General features: G+C 39.8%; 1 protein-coding gene across 7 annotated transcripts in view; it reads left to right on the forward strand.

The window, feature by feature from the left end:
* The window catches only part of SHANK3 (SH3 and multiple ankyrin repeat domains 3), a 249,639-nt gene that overhangs the window by 113,055 nt on the left and 114,654 nt on the right, over positions 1 to 21,930 (forward strand). For all 7 annotated transcript variants that reach the window (XM_072147633.1, XM_072147630.1, XM_072147634.1 and 4 more), the window contains 4 exons: positions 247 to 363; positions 13,148 to 13,225; positions 16,862 to 16,928; positions 17,569 to 17,902. In XM_072147633.1, the coding sequence (XP_072003734.1) occupies positions 247 to 363; positions 13,148 to 13,225; positions 16,862 to 16,928; positions 17,569 to 17,902 (596 nt within the window). The remainder of the gene's footprint in view (positions 1 to 246; positions 364 to 13,147; positions 13,226 to 16,861; positions 16,929 to 17,568; positions 17,903 to 21,930) is intronic.

Genomic DNA, 21,930 nt, shown 5'->3' on the forward strand with positions numbered 1-21,930 from the left:
GGACCTATTCTGATTATCATGCCTTGGGCAGTCAGCTCACACATGAAATGAACTTATCCATGTTCTTTGCATTGAGTAAATGAATAGGGCACAGATAAAACAAGGATTGTGTGCATATAGAGTTACTGTGTGTGTTTGGATTGTCTCCAGTGTATTATCATTGTAATTGTTTCACAGTTTTTTCCTCTACTCGCTTAGCATAATGACTTCGAAACCTGATGATTTCCTTTTTTACACCATTCTTAGGCATGTCGGTATGGACATGTTCAGCATCTGGAGCATCTCCTCTTTTATGGAGCTGACATGAGAGCACAGAATGCATCGGGGAACAGTGCTCTGCACCTCTGTGCTCTCTACAACCAGGTAACAGCAGAGAACGGAAGTATGCATTCAATGTGTATAGACCTACAGAAATATGTCAAAATGCTTATGGACTTTGTCTGCTATGTGACCTCATATCCTAGAATGTAAAATCTTTATGGAAATTTGCTACAATGTATTTAGATAGACCAACAATAGAAATGAGAGAATCGCTCTTGATATATCTTACAGCTTACAAGTAGCATAACTTTTCTTCTCCTAAGACTTAGACCCCATGAGGGGCGTACAAGCCCTGACAAAAGTCACAATTCCTGACCATGCACCTCACAGACGTAATCAAGGCTTGTACACTATTCCCCCCTTGTGCCACATTCACACCAAGTGGGTGCAAGAGAACACAATTCAATTATCTTGTGGCACAGTCATGTGCAGGATATATTGAGAGGCCAGAACTTGATAAATCCTCCTCTACCCTGTTTGCCCTAAAATAAGACATCCCCCAAAAATAAGACCTAGTACAATTTTGTTCAGGCTTAGAAATATAAGGCCTCCCCTGAAAATAAGACCTAGCGGCAGCCATTGCGGCAGCCCACCCACGCCATACATTAGTATTAGTAAATCTTTTAGATGCTGCAGAAGGTTGTGACATGGGGAAGAATTCAAGGAATTAAATCACTGGCTGTTGTGCTGCAAATGTGATACCAGCAGCTACCAGCTACACTGGGGCAGATTTACTTACCCGGTCCATTCGCGATCCAGCGGCGCGTTCTCTGTGGTGGATTCGGGTCCGGCCGGGATTCATTAAGGCAGTTCCTCCGACGCCCACCAGGTGGCGCTGCTGTGCTGAAAAGCATCGGAACGTACTCAAGTTCACCGGCCTATTCCTAGTGAAGGTAAGTGCAAGCTCCACGACACATTATTTTTTTTTATATGCGGCAGTTTTTCCGAATCCGTCGGGTTTTCGTTCGGCCACGCCCCCCGATTTCCGTCGCGTGCATGCCGACGCAGATGCGCCACAATCCGATCGCGTGCGCCAAAATCCCGGGGCAATTCAGGGGAAATCGGTGCAAATCGGAAATATTCGGGTAACACGTCGGGAAAACGCGAATCGGGCCCTTAGTAAATGACCCCCACTGTCTTATTTTAGGGGAAACAGGGTATGTCTCTATTATGATTAGGAGCTGTGTTCTCAATTATGTAGGCTTTTAAGGGGAATTTATTGACACCCCTTCTTTTAGCTAAAAACTGTTTATGTTGTAAATCATCTTTATAACCTTGCCTTGAATACAGCCATTGTGGCTTCCTCGGGCTGAATCCAGCAGCTTCTTCTCATCATTCTTCAAGAATGTCATGAGACCAGGGTGACATAATCTCAGGTCCTTTAGCATCCTTTCATTAGCAAACTGTAAACCATTCATATTTCACAGGCATGGAAAGGATTAGAAGTCCATGCAGGCATGCTGTGATTTCATGTGATCAGATACATGCATGGGGTACAGATTGCTAATGTTTGGAGGCTAAAGGACCTGAGATTATGTCAGCATGAGGAGGCCCCTTGTCATCCTCTAGATTTGGCTGTTTGCAAGGCAAGTTTATAAAGATGATTTATGGGAATCTGAGATAAACATTTTTTATGCTTTCAGTGGAAAGCATAGTATGGAAACCAGATTGTAGGGGATCAAGGAAGGAGTTAGCTGAAACACAACTGGTTAATCAAGAATAGACCAGGCATTCCCGGACTTTGGAGGTGAAAGTGAGATTGCAGACTTGTCGTTAGTTAGTAGCATTTGATGGGTCCAGGGAAGGTTTCTTTAGTAATAGGGTAACAACAGCATGCTGGTAAGAAGAGGGAATGACAGCAAAAAAAAGAGAAAGATTTTAGTAAGGTGAGAAGTGACTGCAGGGGAGAGAGACTGTATGAGATTTGAGGGGATGGGGTCACGGATGCAGGTAGTAGGGTAAGCAGAGGAAAGGAGCCTGGACATTTCTTCTTCTGTGACTGGCTAAATGGAAGAGATCGACCAGAGTTAGGTACCAGAGGGAGGGGGAGTAATGGGGTAAGAATATTAAGAATTTATTTCCAGGCACATGCAATCAATTTCATCTTTAAAGTAGGCCAGATCTTCAGCCCCAAGGCCTTTGACAGGTAGCAGCTCCTTTGGTGTTAGTAAGGAGTGGAGAGTATCGAATAGCCTTTTGCGATTGTTGGAGAGAAAAGATATTAGATTAGTGAAATAGACCTGATTAGCAAGGTGAAGGGCAGAGTTATAGGATTTGAGCTTACATTTGGAAGCATAGAAAGTCAGCAGATTTGCACGATTTTCTCCACAGACATTTGGCACCCCTGGAGCACTGGAAAAGGAAACGGGTTTTGTCCGTGTGCCAAGGTTGCCTTCATTTGTGTTGAAAATTTGCAGTGAAAACTGCATGGTTTCTATGAGTTTTGGAATGTGGGTTCCGGTATGTACGATGGGTGCAACGATTCTAAGAAGGAGAAGGATTATTGTCAGTAAAAGAAAGAAGGTTATGTTATGAAAGTGGAAAGGAATAATTGGTAAACATAGATATTGAAGAAAGCCGGGAGAAGGCCAAGTCGAGGTATATGGGAATGTTAATAGGTATGTTAAAGTTTCCCATGATTTCTAACCATTAGACATTAACCCCTTCCTGACGCGCGCCGTACTAGTATGGCGCGTGCCGGGTCCCGGTGCATGGAGAGGGCTCGCGGGCTAAACCCTCTCCATAGCCGGTAAGTCTTTGCTGCATATTGCAGCAAAGGCTTACTGGTAACACCCGCAATCGGTGCTAGCACCGATCGCGGGTGCTTTCACGGCGATCGCCGCCATCTTGCCGCGGATCTTCGCTCCCCGATGACGTCATGGGGAGCAGTGATCCGTTACCATGACAGCTTCGGGTCTCACGAAGGCCCGAAGCTGTCTCGTTTTAAACCATTCATTACAATGTGCTATCAGCACATTGTAATGAATGAGGAGTAAAATCCCCATATACTGCCATATTGCAGTATGGCAGTATATGGTAGGATCGATCAGACAACCTAGGGTTAAAGTACCCTTGGGAGTCTGAAAAATAGTAAAAGTAAAAAAAAGTTTAAAAAAAAAAATTATAATAAAAAAAACTAAAAATTCAAATCACCCCCCTTTCCCTAGAACTGATATTAATATTAATAAACAGTAAAAATCATAAACACATTAGGTATCGCCGTGTCCGAAAATGTCCGATCTATCAAAATATAATAACGTTTTTTCGTTTAACCCCATAACGGAAAATAGCGTCCAAAGTCAAAAATGACTTTGTACAGGAGGTTTTAATTTTTTTAAATGTATGAAAACATTATAAAACCTATACAAATTTGGTATCCACGTAATCACAGCAACCCAAAGAATAAAGTAGACATGTCATTTGGGGTACACAGTGAAAGCTGTAAAATCCAAGCCCACAAGAAAACGTCGCAAATGTGTTTTTTCACCATTTTCACTGCATTTGGAATTTTTTTCCTGCTTCCCAGTACGCGCCATGGAATATTAAATACCGTCACTATGAAGTGCAATTTATTACGCAGAAAATAAGCCATAACAGAGCTCTTTATGTGGAAAAATAAAAAAGTTATAGATTTTTGAAGGTGGGGAGTGAAAAATGGAAGTGAAAAAACTAAAAAAGGCCAAGTCGTTAAGGGGTTAAGGAGGCCAAAAGACAAAGTGGTCAAGAAACTGATAGGATGAGCCAGGAGGGCGGTATACTATAGCAATACGAATGGGACCTCAAAAGATGGAGAATTGAGAAAGGTTACAGCAGGAATGACCTGGAAAGTATTCTCAGGTCTGGAGCAGTGAGAAAAGTGTAAGGTTGCATAAACCAAAGTAGCAAGGGAGGCAGAGTCATCCTGCTGGATCCATGTTTCAGTGATGGCCAGCAGGTCAAAGGACTTAGAAAAAAAGAGGTCATGAACAATAGTTTATGGCACACAGTGTGGACATTCCAGAGGGTACATTTAAAAGGGGTTATGGGTGGAGAAGGAGGAGCGGGGATACACTGAATCTTTACAAGGATAGAAGGGTTTCTTTGTGAAGTGTTAAAATCAGAAGGTGAGCCTGGGTTAGCAGAGACGTCCTCTGCAGCAAGCAGGAGGAGAAATAATAGAGACAAAAGATGCTTCAGAGGTTATTTTTTGCTTCACAAAAGAACACTATGATAAGTTAGTATGGTTTCATAAAGTATAGAGTTTGTGAGTCTTTACAAAGGTGAGTGAAAAAGTGAGGCATTGGCAGTGGAAAGTTGGTACTGGTGGAATAGATGGACGGTAGGCAAGTAAAATGACCATAGCAAACGGAGAGAAAAAAACGGAAAAGATTTTTAGACATACATAATTATTAGTTTTTCTATGCCATCTTACCAGAAAGCAGAAAAAAAGGAAACAAAAAGGAAGACAAAGCCTTGGGTAATAACGTCAGGAAACATGTAAAACCCCAAATTGAGTGCTCACCTAAACAAAAGTTGATGCAACACATATAACCCTGTCAGGGGTGAACAGATGTCAGTTAGATCCTAGTTAGAGCCATGCCACGTTAAACTAAAACAGCAACCAGTTCTAAGTGCCTAAGTGCAGTCTGTCGTCAATAACTCTGAACCACCGACAGCAGAAAAGAAAAGCATATGCACAAAAAAGCAATGATGCTAATAGACACTCACTGTAGCAAGCTTGATAAAAAAAGGTTCTTATAAAAATGTATTCTTTAAAAAATGCATATAGCAATCAGAAATATTACAATCAGTAAAAATGCTTTTCAGGTCTCAATACAACCCTTCATCAAAATTTCATAACGAAGGGCCAATAGCATAACAAGTTATACCTAGAGATCAGAGACTCCTCTTCTGGGTGTAAACAAAGATAAATGATGTCATTATAACAAACAATTATTCATAGATTCTTCAAGATGCTAATAAATTAATTAGAATGTAGAATGCTGTGAACAAACTTTAAGTCCATATGTGCCAAAAATGTGAATATGAAACCATAAAAGTGAAACCAAACGTAGGGCAATGGAACATGGCGTCGAAACAGGAAGTAGGGCCATGGAACATGGCGTCCAATCAGGAAATGGAAACGGAAAAGTGAAAATTAATTATATACAATGCAAATAATACATGTATAAACAGTATACAATGATAAGAATATACGAAAATTAATGAAAAGACATAAAAGCCAAAACAAAAACTGAAAAATATTTTCAAGGCTTTCATTTAACAGATGAGAAACCAGAGTCTGTAATGTATAGATCTAAAGCATCTCACAAGTTCTGAGATGTTTGAATCTATGGGGGGTTTTCCTATTAACATGTTCAATTAATAAAATAGTAAAATTATGATAATCACAATTATATTTGCGGCAGCATGTCGAGACACACTATGAGCAGAATAACCTTTTGAGATATTGCATTGGTGTGTGTTGAAACACTCCCTTAACCCCATAAAGACATCTCCCTGTGTCACAATATGCAGTTATAACTTTGGAACACTTTATCTTATTTTTAGACTGTTTTTTCATGGCATGTTGTACTTCACATTAATTTTAGTTGAAATATACAGCACTTATTTGTAAAAAAATGAAAATTTGGTGAAAATTGTCACCATGTCTTGTTTTTCTGATTTCTAAATGTTATACTCTATACAGTTAGTCTTACCACCCAAATTTATGCTGACATCATTTTTATATCTTGATTTATTTTATTAGGACGATAGGAAGCTTACAGTTTGAACAGCGATTTTACACATTTTTAAGTAAATTTCAGATTCAATATTTTTAGAGGACAATTCATCTACGTGAGGGTTTTCAAAGTTCAATTTATTAGAAACTTCCCACAAATCTGCGCCCCTCAAACTATTCAGAACAGCATTTGGTAAGCTTGTTAACCCTTCAAGAATTAAAACAAAATGGAGGTTCTATTTGGAATTTTTTAATTTTAACAATAAAATTACTATTTAGTCCGATAATTTACCCGTTCATGCAGGATAAAATGAGAAAACACAAATAAGATTTTGGTGTGCAGTTTCTTACAATTATGGCAATACCCTACATGTCAATGTGGAGTACTTTAGGGGTGCACAGCAGAGCGCAGAACGGATTATATATTATATTGTATATTTGAAAAGTTCCTGAGCTACGAGAACAGTGAACCCCCCTACAAATGATCCAATTTTGGAAACTACACCACCTAGAAAATGTATCACGGTTTATATTGAGCTTTTTACCACCACAGATGTTTTATAGAAAGTATTTACATTGGCTTGTGTAAGTGAACATCTTTTTCTTAAAAAAACCTTGCTTTGGCTCCTAAATTTTTATTTTTAAAACGGTTAAAGAAGTTAAAGCACCCCATAGTTTGATACCCAGTTTCTCCTGAATGCAGTAATATCTCACACGTGATCACACACTGCACAATTTGCCTCGGAAGAGAAGGATTGGCATATTTTGCTGGAACAGATTTCAGGCGCTATGTTGCATTGGCTGAGCCCTTTATATAGTAGGGCAGTAAAAACCTCCAGTCTGTACCCATTTTAAACACTAGACCCCTCAAAGATTGCAGTAACACTATATTTGGGGTCACAATACCCCAATGTTTAACCTTTATTAGCTTGTTTTAAAGGAGGGTCTCAAAATAAAATTTATGCAGGATTGATTTTTTACGTTTTTTGTGTTTCATACACCAAATAGCATAGATAACATGCTACTTAGCACTGATTATCCTAAGCTGATCAAGTTTATGTCATTATTTTCACTAAATAGATTAAATAGATTAACTTTTATTAGTATTGTTTAAAAAATGCCAAAATAAACTTGCAAAAGGATCAAGAGACAGTTGGCCCTTAAATGAGACCCATACACTTACTTTGGGTAAGGTTTATATAGCTTTTTTTATCTTTGACTCGTTCTACACAATAAAAACTCATGTGGAGAGAAAAATTCCTTGATCTTGCATTGCCATCTACTAAGCAGCATAATATTTTTATTATTTTGTTGATTAAGCTGTTTTAGGGCTTATGTTTTGTGGTAAGAGTTGTACTTTTTATTGGTATCATGCAGGGGTAAATGTGGCTTTTTGATCACTTTTTATGGTGCTTTTTTTGGTTGGATGCGCAAAAATCATAATTTTTGCTGTGTTTTTTATTTCATTATTTCATTTTTATTTGAGGTGTTCACCATACGGTTTCAGTAATGTTTCTGTTTTATTGTATGGGTTGTTATGGATGTGACGATACCCAATATGTGGCATTTATAGGACTTTTATTTAGTATAAAAAAAAATTAATTAAACTTTTTTTGTTTGTTTTTACTTTTTTTTTGTTTCTGACTGGGACTTGAACAAGTGATCATCTGTTCACTTGTTCAAATTAATACACCACCATACTGATGCAAATGCATAGGCTGACATCTGCACTGCTGGGTCTGACCCAGCAGGCAGTAAGGCAAAGCAGCACTGGGGTCCTTCATCGGACTGCGGGGCTGTCATGGATGCAATCGGCACAGCCATATTTGGCAACAGGGTGGCTGATCGCTGGCTGAAGAGGTGGGTGATTTAGGTGTTGCAGTCATGTTTGACCGTTGTGCCTAATGGATTAAACAGCCGGGATTGCAACTATCGCAACCCTGGCTGCTTGTGCGGATGCTTGGCTGTCACGTATAGCCAACCTCCTGCATGGATTGCAAACAGAAGCTAACCATGACGTTCCCCATTTCCGCCGATTTTCCCTGTAATGCCCCGGGTATTTGGCACACACTATCGGATTTTGGCGCATCGGCGCTGGCATGCATGCGACGGAAATCGGGGGGCGTGGCCGAACGATAAGCCAACGGATTCGGAGAAACCGCTGCATTTTTTTAAAAAAATGTTGTGGGACACGCACTTACCTTCACCAAGTATAGGATTGTGAACTCCAACGGGCCTCGGCGGACTTCAGCGCAGCAGCGACATCTGGTGGACGTCGGAGGAACTGCCTTAGTGAATCGCCGGAAGACCCGAATCCACCGCAGAGAACGCGCTGCTGGATTGCGAATGGGCCGGGTAAGTAAATCTGCCCCCTTGAGTGCCACTATTGGAGGTTACTTTTGGGTGCACGATTGGGTGCAAGGATGTTTTTCATAGATTGGGACCACCTGAAAGTAAGTATGGGGTTCTTCGGGATACTATTTTTAAAAAAAGGACCATGCAATAAAATCTGCCAATGTTTCCTAAGAATTTTCTTAATCAAGGAGGGATCACTAGAAAAAGTGGTGATAAAATTAGCTGAAAAATCGGTCTCTGCAACATCAAAACCATTCAAGGACCATTCTTGTAGAATATGAGATTAAGGAGATGCTGATTACCTGTATTTTTTCTGCAGTAGATGCATATTATGTTGAAAGGTCTAAAATATGAGAAACCTGTTCCTGCCATTCATTAAGGCCCCTTTCACATTTGCGATTTTCACATGCGTGTTTCTGCGCTTGCTTTTGACGTGCAGAACGTGCATTGCACTCTGACTCATTGTAATCAACAGGATTTTTCAGACTTGCATTTTTTTTCACGGACACACGCGCATTTCAACATGCTCTACTTTTGCAGGTCATGTGCATGAAAAACGCACCATACAAGTCTATGGAGATTCATCAAAAACGCATTGCACTCTGAGACACATGCAAGTCCAATGCAAGTGCAATACGTTTTTCACGCTTCAATTGCCATAGAAAAGATAGAGCACAGTCCTGAGTCCTTTTCAGGGGCCTTATCTGCATGTGAAAAATGCATTGAAAACATAAAAAAAATGTGTGAAAAACTGAGACACTGAACAGACTGGCTGAAAACTGACCAAACCCTGATCGCTCTCTGATCAGACTCTGACGTGATCTGCAACGCAAGTGTGGAATGGGCCTAAATGTTCTTTAAAAGTATAGCTGGCTGTCAAAGAGGATCTTTACCTTACCACCTGCATCATCTCCAATTCTTAGCATTCTTTAATAAGTGACACTCCATTGATTCTACAAATAATGGGATTTTTTTTTTCTGTAGCCCTCAACGTTCCAGAGCATGTGATAATAGTGAACTTCATTAAGGAACACAGCTTCTCTGTGGCTTTATTCTTTCTACTGTAGTGAGCAGTATATTTGAAAGCCTTCTCAGTCTGTGCACCTCTAACAGATGAGAATATCCACTTCTTGTGGATAAACACTGGTCCATGGTCATGTGATGTCACAGAGGTGCATGGCTCAGTATAACATGCAGCTCTAGTTACCCTCTGTGATACTAATGAGCCGTATACCATTGTGACATTACATGACCTGGGAACGATGTTTCCCTATAGAATGACAGCAAGCAGAGATCCAGAAAACTGTGAAGAATTGATACAGAAAGTATGTTGGAAAATTGTATAACTTTTTATTACACAAACAATATCACTTATTTGCTGAGAGTGGACACCCCCTTTAAGTCATTAAGAACTTTATCAGTCATTAAGAACTTTATAAGACTCAGAGATCCTTTATCTCTGATATGTCAATGGAGTATGGGAAAGAAAGATGGTTTACACAAACTACTTAAAAAGGGGGAAAAAAGCAGGGGAAAAGGACACAAGAACATATTTTTTTAATAAATTATAAGTTTACTATTATGATCTGACATATTGATTTATGAGATTTTGTTAAAAGTTCAGTTACCAGTGTTGCTGGTACAATATAATATCTACTAAGGTTTCAGTGTCCTTTGGTTTATAAGTTCATGTTGAATATACTTTTAGGGGATTGCCTTACAAATACATTCTGATAATACTGAAATAAAGTATATAGCTTTTGGGAAGCCCCAGTGTATACATGTATACATTCATTCTATATGAATGATACTTATTGTCTTAGGAGTCACTAGAAAGAAGAAAGAACATGTGTAATGTCTGGATATTTCCAGTTCCCTTCACTGATTCTTCCAGACATGTCATCAACTCTGTCCTGCCCGGGGCTCTTGTATTCTCCTGTGCATGCTACTGATACCTAGCTGCTGGAGATCACAGGTGGGAGCAGAACCTCCACTGTGCACCATGTAGAACGGATGACTGCACTCTGATGCTTCTCAAACTAATTACCAAGGGAAAGCTTTATTCATGTGAGCAGATTTCTGCAGTGTCACAGGGGATTTCTACACATCTGCTCCTCAGCTCAGCACTCTGTAGACCAAGTAACGTGGAAATAGTTTGTATGGTGGGAGTACTGACAAAGTCACTGATTGAAGTAGCGGGCATGGGGCATTGCTAAATAGAGTAGCGGTAAAGTGCAAAGCTGTCAAATAAATGTTCCATCAAGGTGACAGGTGTGGCTGAACATTTCCTGCACATACCTGTCAGAACAATAGACGCACAGCATACTGCACTCATATACCAAATTATGCTGAATTTATAATCAAAATGCCAAATGTTACTAGGCGAGGGCACACCACTCCAGTCTTAAAGGGAACCTGTTACCAGATTTTGTGAATAAATATAGGCACTATTCTGTACCCACACTATTTTTAACTTAAAAATACAATGGGGGAGATTTATCAGAAGTGTCTGAGAGCAGGCAGAACTGTTCTATTTGCACATGGATGAGCTTTAAATTTATACACAGCTGTGGAAAAATGAAAGTTGAGCTCTGGTTGCCTTGGGCAACTAGAACAGTTCTGGTCTCAGAGGCTTTTGATTAATCTCTCCCTTCGTCCCTATCCCCAGAAAATGAGCTTTGTAAGCCTACCTTGTACCCAGCCACAAGAAGCAAAGATTCACAAGGGCGTGTGTTGTTCATGTGAGGCAGTGTATCTTTCACCTCATGTCTGCTCTTGCTCCCAGTGTAGAGCAGAGGGTGACTCATCAGTCAAATGGACGGGGGGGGGGGGGGTCTGGGTTAAGGGACTTGCCGGCAGACATGAGGTGAGAGATACTGGTATGATTAGCATACCCCCTTGGAACTGCTGCTCCTTCTGGCAGGGTGCGAAGTAAGCTTATGAAGTTAATTTATTGGGGATAGGAACTATGCATTTTTTACAGTACAGTACCTCTGATTGACAGTGTTAAAAGGAGAAAATATCAAATACAGATGGCACCCGACTTACAGATGACTCCTAGTTACAGATGGATCTCTCTGCTCTCTGTGACCTCTGGTGAAGTCTTCCGATTGCTTTACTTTAGTCCCTGGCTGCAATGATCAGCTGTAAGGTGTCTGTAATGAAGTTTGATTCCTTGTTCAGCACAAAACTTTGAAAATCCAATTTTCAATAGTGAACCTATTGTATCCCTCACAAGAAAGTGGGGGAAAATGAGGCAATAAGAGAACAAAAGTAGTAGGGTAAAAATATCAAAATCTTTATTTCAGCAAACAAAATACATGAGAAAACACAATTTTAAAAATTGAAGATTGCTGAATAACAGGATTAAAGCTGGTAGTGTGCAGCAGAAAAAGGCAGTCAATACCCAAGCATAGCAAGGGAAGTTAACATATCATGCAATGTTGGGGAAATTCTGGTGCTGTGTAAGTCTCTGAAGTTTGTTAAGTATGAATGGTAAGAAAGGCTGGTACAATGACCTTTCGTGCCAGTACAGTGAGGGGCAGCAGTCATCCCCGGGCATTGGAAGCAATACCGATTCACTACCTGGTAAGGACTGGCTTTGTATGTTTCTACTATAGATTACTGTACTGGCACGAAAGGTCATTGTACCAGCCTTTCTTACCTATTCATACTTAACAAACTTCAGAGCCTTACATAACACCAGAATTTCCCCAACATTGCATGATATGTTAACTTCCCTTGCTATGCCCGGGTATTGACTGCCTTTTTCTGCTGCACTACTAGCTTTAATCCTGTTTTTCAGCAATCTTCAATTTTTAATATTGTGTTTTCTCATGTATTTTGTTTGCTCAAATAAAGATTGTGATATTTTTACCCTACTACTTTTGTTCTCTTATTGTCTCATTGTCCCCCACTTTCTTGTGAGGGATACAATAGGTTCACCAAATTATAAAATATACCAGTTTCAACTTACATGCACATTTAACTGAAGTACAAACCTAAAGAACCTATCTTGAACATAACCTGCTTTGCAAGTGAAATTTCCATCTAGGCCAACAAACAGAGAACTGTCAAGCAAGTGTGAAATAGAAAAAAGTCCCAAAACAGCAGAATATTGGGAAGTTTACACATCATGGATGTGCTATGCGGAATTGCAGCAAAGTATAGAACAATGTAAATGAAATGGGTCTTCAAAAGCTCATATGATAGAAAGTTGGGATTTGGGATTGTTTTTCCCAACAGAATTCTACATACAGTTTAAATGAACTAGGAATATATAAGATTATGACAGAACAACAACAGATAGGCACATATTAGAGAACGCCATTGGATGCAAAAGGTGAACTCAGTATAGAGGTGATGATGAATTTCATCCAAGAAAAGGAAAAAAATCAGCTATGGAGTTTTCTCAATTTTTCAACTGCAAAAAAAAACCACCTAAAATTGAGGTTTTTTTGCTGTGGTATTCTTTCAGTACTTTCTCTAGTACTTTCTCTAGTACATTTTGCTTTTACATTACAAACCTGCAGAATATTTGACATGTGTTTGTGTTTGCAATATCGCTTTAATACAGCATGGGAATAAAGTTCTGTTAATTCTCATTTATTTTGATACTATTGTATTGTGTACCCCTAAAGCTGAATTCATGGCTTTATGATTATGGGCATATAGTCATGATAACTCACTTCTGTTTGTACATCATTATACTTGGATAAAGTAGGCTGACTGCTTATGTTTCTTCTCCAGGAGAGCTGTGCGAGGGTTCTTCTCTTCCGTGGAGCAAGCAAAGAGATTAGGAATTACAACAACCAAACAGCATTTCAAGTAAGAAGTTTTTTTTAACTCAATAATACTAAAATGAACTATGTTTGCCTAGTATCCCGCAAGTGTGACTTTTCCTGTTCCATTCTAATAAGCTACTTATACCTGAAGAATACATAAATGGATAGCATCAGCTGTATTGTATTGTTCTCCACAGCGGGAAAGGGAATCATTAAACAGTATTGATACAATTGTTAAAGCCTAATTCTGCTCAAAAACTAAATATGCAAGCAGAATATCCCCCTCTCTAATCCATCATGTCACACTTAAGGCATAAGGAAATAGTCACACAAGGCACATTTGGTAAAGAAATTTCTACAGATGAAAATCAATGTCCATCAAGAATTTCATTGCAAGTTATGGGGCAAAAATTGAGTAAAGGTTTATTTTATTCTGCATCCTACAGAAATCTGAATCACACAAACGAAAAAATGTTACCGTCAGTGGTAACCATGGCAGATAGACATGTTAATCCCATTTAATGGAAGTAATCGGCATGGGGTGCCACAACAGTGAAACAGCAACTCCATGGAGACAATGGACGTGCCAGTGGATGGCAGTTCAGTGGGCTGGTTTATGTAGTAGAAGAGGCTCCTTGCATCATATCACTATCCTTTGACGGGGCTAAGTAGAGAATACCCTTGTCTCCCCCACCCGTACTTGATTGGAGTTTCAGAAACGGCCAAACAGCTCTTCTACACTGTTTCCCTATGCTAAGTTGTTTCTGAAACTCCTATGGACATATTTATAGTTGTTACAAAAAACAGCATATGGCTGCCCTAGCTACCCCAACCACTTCAGAGCTATTCTCATCTCAGCCATGGATGGCTTGGTATTACCAAATTAAGGTCTTTGTACACAGCCAAGTTTGGTCTGACAAACTTAGGCTGCATTCACATAGCCATATGGGGGACGTATATACGGCCGACGTATATACGTCAGATATACGTCCCCCATAGATGGCAATGGGCGCACAGCGCCGTAAGGTACCGGTATGGGGCAGCACAAGTGTGGCACTGTACCCTTCCGTAGCCGGGAGAAAGATAGGACGCCGTATGTCCTATCTTTCCCTGGATTACGGCACTGTGTTTTCTCAATGGAAAACATGGGGCACAGCACAACGCCCCCTCTCCCCGGCGTTGACGTGTGCCTGCCGCGCTATGGTACGGCGGGCAAACATTGGCGTGAATGCAGCCTTGGACTGTGTGTTAGCCAGAACAACTGAACTGAACTCAGTAAGTACAGAGCTTACTGTGTTCTGGACAAAAAAATCTGTTCTACACAAGGACTGAGCTTGTCAGACCAAACCAGGCTGTGTGCAACACACTTTATATTGTCTGTAATGTGTAGGGAGCAGGAAGTAAGATAAATTACCAATATATATACATATATTAAAAGTCCTGCACCTCCCTCTGGAGATATAAAGTAAAGCTGATGGTTCAGAAATGTCCAACTGTCCATGACCATTCTACCTTCCAGGACCTTATAATAGTATTCATCGATATAAGGTATTAAGGTGCCTGAGTGGAGATTGGTCATGGACAATTATGATCACGTTACCCTCCGTCTCAGCCCATTTAGTAGTAGCAAGGGATTTAATTTACATTTAAAGAAAGTAGTGAATAACTTTTAATAGATGTATATTAGTAAGATACCTAATTTCCTGCCCCCAAACATTACATAAAGCCTGAAGTAAAGTGGCCACCCCCGTTTCCATGGTACAGATATCTGCATATGTGACTGAATGTCTGAATGTGTTGTATAACATGACGTACTATTTAGAGTTCTTTGTTTTTTTCCCCAGTGATTAAAATCAACCACAATCATCATCTATCTTTAAGGAAAAGTTTTAAAAAATGATAAAAGCTTCACAGTGTATATTAGATATGCCTAAGGATCTCATGTTTTCCTTTGTCAAATGAATCCTTCTGATGACTAAGTCACTATACATTAACTGTAGATTGAGGATAGCACTGCAGGTTGTTACAAGGACACCCGTGATGTCCCTGTGATGAGCAGATAATCTCTGCCTATCTGTATAATCCTTCATTAATCTGGATTACTCTCAGTCTGGTGTTAGATCCCCTCCCACTCTGCAGCCATCTGTTGGTATACGACAATATGTGTCATATACTGTTTACTTATATGTCACAGCTTAATTGAAGTCATTAATGGTTGATTATAGCAATCAATGATCCTAATGATCTATCACACTGGGTGGGGGGAGCCCTTCTGATGTAATATTTGTAGATGAAAGCAAGTACATTTACAGATACATGAAACAATTTTTTCCGTATTTTGCTGTTTTTATCCCGCCTCCAACATTCTCAATTGTCTAGTTTCTGCTAGATAATTTCTAAGATATATGGTAATATTAAAAAAACTCATCACTAACAAGTAAAGATGAATTTAGCAAAATATTAATATATAACTCCATCTATGTTAAACATCTGATTTCTTGACCATACTCCGGTTATCCTTGCTTTTTACTTGAGGTCCAGAAATTTCTTTTAAATTTCCCTTTGCACTTGCATAAATGCTACTATTAGGATGAGCCTAGAACACGGACCATTGCTGATATTTCTCTACAGTCACTGCTCTCTCTGCTTCAAAGTTTCTGATATTATAATTATGGTGTTAATTAATGTTTCTAAGATCAACCTGACTTGGGAATGTGGATCTATTGGTTTGAAGGCAGCCATGTAACTTGAGTGAAGGCATGGCATGACCTCTATAGGTAGAACATGCTCATTACAGTTGAAGGAGATTACCTATTACTAGAGAGTGTGAACAGAGCAGCATTTATGAGGAAAGAGAATTCCTAGAAATCAGAGAGACTACTTAAAGAGGACACGATTCCAGTAGACCTAGAGTTGATGGAACAAAATATCATCGTATTGTATCATTACATCCTGTTGTGATAAAGGGGCAGACGTATACTGACTATATAACCATTAAAAAAAATGATTATATATCCCAGGTCAGCAGGGTGGAAAGGCAGAGTTATAATAAATGGAGGCCACCCACACTGTCCATGCGTACTTGAAGACAGTAGTCAGGGACAGCCTTGGCGAAATTGCAGCAAAGAGAATAGTCAGTGACACGAACACCAGAAGGCAATGCAGTAAAGAATCCGGGAATAACGTAAGGGTATTCAGGTAACATAGCAACAGATCAGGCAACTGATATAAGTGAGTTTAGAAACATCCACAATTATCAGCATAAAATTCTAGCCCCAAGACTAATTATATAGCTGACTAGTTAGATAAATGAGAGATTTAAAACATTTCTTACTGCTCAGACCAGTATACGGGACACCCTATATGCATTCATATGAAATCTGAGTCATAAAGGTACATATAGGACCTCTACACTTCAATGGATGTATTATTGTGTCTCAATCATACCTAAAAATTACAGAAAATATGAAATGAGCAATTGTGTATTATATTATTGTCTACTCTATGCCGATTCTTATATCCATCGTGTTAATGACGCTTCTTATTTAACATACTTCTGTAAAATAGGGAGATCTGTAGAGTTACTGCCAAGAAAACAGGCTAGATGATATCTGTGGTCAAAATATTTTCGTATCATTCTGTGTTGAAACAAGATTTATATTTTCTGTTTTTATTACAGGTTGCTATTATTGCAGGAAATTTCGAACTTGCTGAAATCATCAAAACTCACAAAGAATCCGACATCGGTAAGTGGCAAAAACTCATCATTAGACAATTTGGTTATGTGTCTATTCCTTCTGTTACCCCTGAGTGACTGGAGTAGATTTGTGCTTAAAGAGGACGTGTCACCATGAATTAGTGCTCCCATCCAAACATACCTACTGAATCTACTCCCCAGACCCTTTCTAAAGCAGTCCATTTTATAATCCTGGCTTCAATCAAACTTCACTTATGGGTCCGATCAACATATTCATTAGGGGCCGTCCAGGCACTCCTCTTTCTTTAGAGGCCGCCACTCCTCCAGGCTCCAATTCTTGCCTTTGCGCACTAGATGCCGGCGATGATGGAATCCAGCGCTCGCTGGGACTAACTGCGCATGCGCTGCATTGTTCTAGGAAACAGATCAAAATAGAGCATGTCATTGTGGTTATATCAGTGGCCTAAGGTCGGTGAAAAAACACAGACGTCCGTGTGCTGCACTACAGTTGTAAAACTATACCGTGTAAATGAGATTGTCATAAAGCATGTACTGTAGCAGTTCCACACGATACTCACTGTATATTGGTCTTGTTTGCTATTATTTAGAACACCCTGGTCCTCATTCTCACTGTTTTATTTTGTGTTATATAATTTTCTTCTTCTCTCTCTCTCTTTGACTTTTATTAGTGCCTTTTCGGGAGACTCCAAGTTATACAAAACGCAGACGTGTTGTAAGCTGTGTGGGTCTCTCATCCCCGCGTTTTCTACAGCGTTCCGCCAGTGACAACAACCTCAATTCCGATGGGGCTCATTACTCTCCAGTGCCGTCACTCCGTGGTCTACCCTCGCAGCTGCTCACCCAGGGGCCTGACACCTCCAGAGGAGCAACTGTGGGGGATAGTAGCCTCGCAAGCACTGCCAGCTCCCGCAGCACACATAGCCGATCTCCATCATTACATCGTGCAAGAGAAGAACGGGATACTGACAGCCACACTCTGCGGAGGGGAAGAGGAAAGAGCAGGTAAATTAAGCTGCAACTACAGGTAGATATAATAAGGGGCATTTATTATTTTTGGCGTAGGGTGGCACTAGAACCATTCTATATTTTTCAGTGGGATAAAGTTTGTGGACCCAATTGGCACATATACTAAAAGACTTTGAATTCCCTAGAACAGCTTTTAGCTGGGCTATTTTTACGTCACAAAAAGGTGTAGAAAAATAAAAGCGCAAGTGGACTCACAGAAGGCGCTAAAATTTTGCCCCCAAAAATAGAACAACTCAAGAGTGTCGAAGAACACCAATATTGTGGCGCCGACACTTCATAAATTCAGGTGCAAGTGGCGCAGAGAGGGAAAAAAAACACAACAATTTTTCCATGTCAAAGGCCATAATAAATGCCCCTATGTAACACAGTGAAATGTATGGATGTATGAGTGGAATTGGGGGACTTAGAACTCTATATCAGAAATACCTCCTCATATCCATAATGTAGGAATATGGACATCACTGTGGACCTGTTAAACATGAACCACTATTGCTGAATAAAAGTAAATGTTATTCCAGTGTGATGAGTATTTCACCATAGTACACCTCACATGTTACAACAAGATAAATTATGTTCATTTCAAATAATCCATTGTGGTCTAGAATATGGTATTGAAATTACATAGTCTTTATAGATATGAAGCCTATTTGGCTTCTACTTAATCCTCAAACGACCATTTAATGGCTGTGAGCAGGGCGTACAAACTGAGGCCAGCTCATGGCGGCCAGTGAATTCAATTATGTATGGTCGTGTTGCAGTGAGCACACTGTGGGGAACATTTACTTACCCGGTCCTGCTGAGTTCACGAAAGTGCATTGTCCGACGATCATGCGCTGCGCTGCTATTCACTAAGATCGTGCTCCCGAAATCCTGCATGTGTTGTTTCCCTGCTCAGCTCCGACGGAGTTCACCTTCTTCTTCCTGCTGTATGATCATGCAACCCAATTTGAAAGTAAAATTTTGCACTCAGTGCGAATCCGTCGGATCGTCCGATAGCCCGCCCCCCGATTTCTATTGAATGAAAGTCTTTGCAGCTGCGCCAAAATCTGATTGCATGCGACACAATCCACAGTTAAATGCCTGTCCCAGTGGCGCAAATCCCAAAAAGGTCTGAAAAACCGACGAAAGTGTGGCCGTGGACCCTTAGTAAATAAGCCCCTGTATCTCACCACAGCGTGATCAAGCCAGGCGCAGAACAGCAAAAGATAGAGCAAATCCTATTCCTGCATGTATTGTGGTGTGGGTGCTCTTCTCCTACGGAGATAGGAGAGATGAGACGCATTACCGTGTTTGAGGCACGTTTTTCACATGCTTGTGTGCATTAGACCTTAACATATCAGGAAAGATGAACTATCTAACAAGTGTATGAGTAATAAATTACCATATTTTTCAGACTATAAGGCGCACAAAAAAACCTTTGATTTTCTCAGAAATCAAAGGTGCGTCTTATAGTCCAGTGCGCCTTATATATGAACCGTACCAACAGACGACGCCTGCCTTGAACTGTGCACAGGTCTGCCATCTGCTGGTCATACATCCTTATAATCAGGTGTGCCTTATAATCCGGTGCGCCTTATATATGAACCTAGACGTTTTAGCAGGCATTTATTGATGGTTCCCCCCATACACCTGTGCGCCTTATAGTCTGAAAAATACTGTAGGCAAACAAACCTTTTTTTAAAAAAATATATACACACATTAACACACACAGAACCATACTCATTCACCATATATACACTCCACACACTACACCTTTTCTACAACAAACTCAAATATAGATGCATATACATTTACACTTTATATATATTCCTTCACGGAATGATACCCACAAACCTGTAATTACTGCAAAAATCCTAGCAATGAATATACCACACACATAAATACCAATGGATAATATAATGCACATTACTATATTGTGGCAAAATATGTACTGCACATCAGGGATGCTATCACTTAGGATCGAAATCACTTACTGTATAAACAGCTGCTGCCTCAGTGATGTCTTTTACAATGAGCAAACATGTCTGTCCCTCCTCCCTCTGCCGGTACCAGCAGCAGGAGGTATAGATGGAGGGACTTGCTCTGCTCATTGCAGCAGCCTGTGAAAAGACATCACTGAGGGGCTCTGGGAACACCCATCAGAGCCCCTTAGATTCCTTAGCGTAATTTAAAAAGTTGATTTTAGAAGAAAGGAGGCCATGGATAACAAATATAAGAAGATTGCCACAGTCACTGTGCCTGGATCTTTGAGTAAGTGTCCTCGGTTTATCATGCTTGATTTTTATGGTAGATTTTCTCATACAATTAATTGTTTTCCCTCCCTTGGACCCGAAGATCTGTCAGATGTGGGCCCCTTCCATCCTTGTGCCTAGTTGTGGTCGCACCCCCTGCAAAGATGACAATTAAGACCCTTGTAAGAGCATCTAGTTAATGGCAGATTATTTTTTTGCATATACCCTTCTACATGGAGAATGATAAAACACAACTGTCAATAAGTCCAATTTTTTTATTTCATGGAGAATACAAGTAATTGGTAAAACAAACATGAAATGTCTATAATTTCTTATGTAACATCGCCACATAAACTAGTGTCTACTAATGTCACATTAGGAAGATTTGCTGATTGTAACTATTAACTAATCAGTGTTACTTAGGCTGGATTCATATAGCATCTTTTAGGCATGTTTAGCTCCCAACATACAGTACACACTAAATTTGTCCATAGAAATATACTGGCAGACAGAGGCCTTTTGACCTCCTGCTTAGTACACATTACATCAGATCCAGCAGGAAACACTGGATGAAAAAGCTCAGCAGGCTACGTATATTCATTCTGCTGAAGAGTGCATTACACACTCAGTGGCAATAAGAGGCTACCAGGAACAGATGCAACTGCATGGCATCAATCCTTGGCCTCCCCTAAGCGCACACTATGGGTGTTTCCCCGGTGATGTAGCTGTCCAAATTTGGACAATTATGTCACTCTGGAGACCCCATACATTGGAAACAGGAAATCGCTGGCTGCTGCCAATGTTGTCCTCCGCTTTCAGGTGAAGGGCCGGGTTGAACCACACAATGTATCACACTGTATAAGCATACAGAGTGATACTTGTAGTTCTTACAATGAAGGAGAATTACGAGATGTGAATCTAGCAATACTTTGATTATAAGTTAATAAATTACAGCTGGTCCTGCTTATAAAATTACATTTTAGTAGTTATTGCTTATCAAAGTGTTTGAATACAGTATTTACAAAGACCTCTAATGCTTTTTTAGTAGTAATTGGATATGCAGCGCATTTATCAATGACTAGTAGACAGCAACCCACACACGTTCCTATGACGTGTTATTATTGCTGATCTTACAAGTATATACCTGGGATATAGGCAAGTAATCATTCTTCATTGCAATCAGTATTGATGTGTTTTGCTACCACTCTCACCAAGAAAAGACAGAGAATTGCATGAGGGGTTATGTATAATTTTGTAGGATATTCAGTTATTTCAGGAATAGGCTTGTAAATAATTTAAATTGAATTTACTATTTCACTATTGAGGAAGCAAATATCCTGCACTTCAAGCTCCCTGTTCTGCAGAACAGTCTCATGCTGGGTTTTTCATTAGCATTCCTATGATAGACTCAGCAGGACCTTATGCTTCAGTCATGCAGGGGAAATTGTATACTCAATTAGCTAATACAATCATACCTCATTTTAGGTATGTATCCGCGTGTAGAACCTGCCTGTTTCTAGGAATACCTATCGTTCTAGCTGTATTGAGTAAAATATTAATAGGAAGGATAAAAAATGTATCCTGATAAACCTTGAAAATTATGTTGTAGACAAAAAAAATTTGATCATTCCATTCACTCTTCAATAGCCAGTCAATACTTGAACAAAAAATCTGTCTAAGATAAGATTCATTGTAAAACTACCTGAGCTAAAATACTAAAAAAATGGTTGTTCTTCTGATCTCATTGAATGAAACAGCTAAAAATGACTGCAT

Source organism: Engystomops pustulosus, chromosome 4, assembly GCF_040894005.1.
Source record: "Engystomops pustulosus chromosome 4, aEngPut4.maternal, whole genome shotgun sequence".
Taxonomy (NCBI): Eukaryota; Metazoa; Chordata; class Amphibia; order Anura; family Leptodactylidae; genus Engystomops; species Engystomops pustulosus.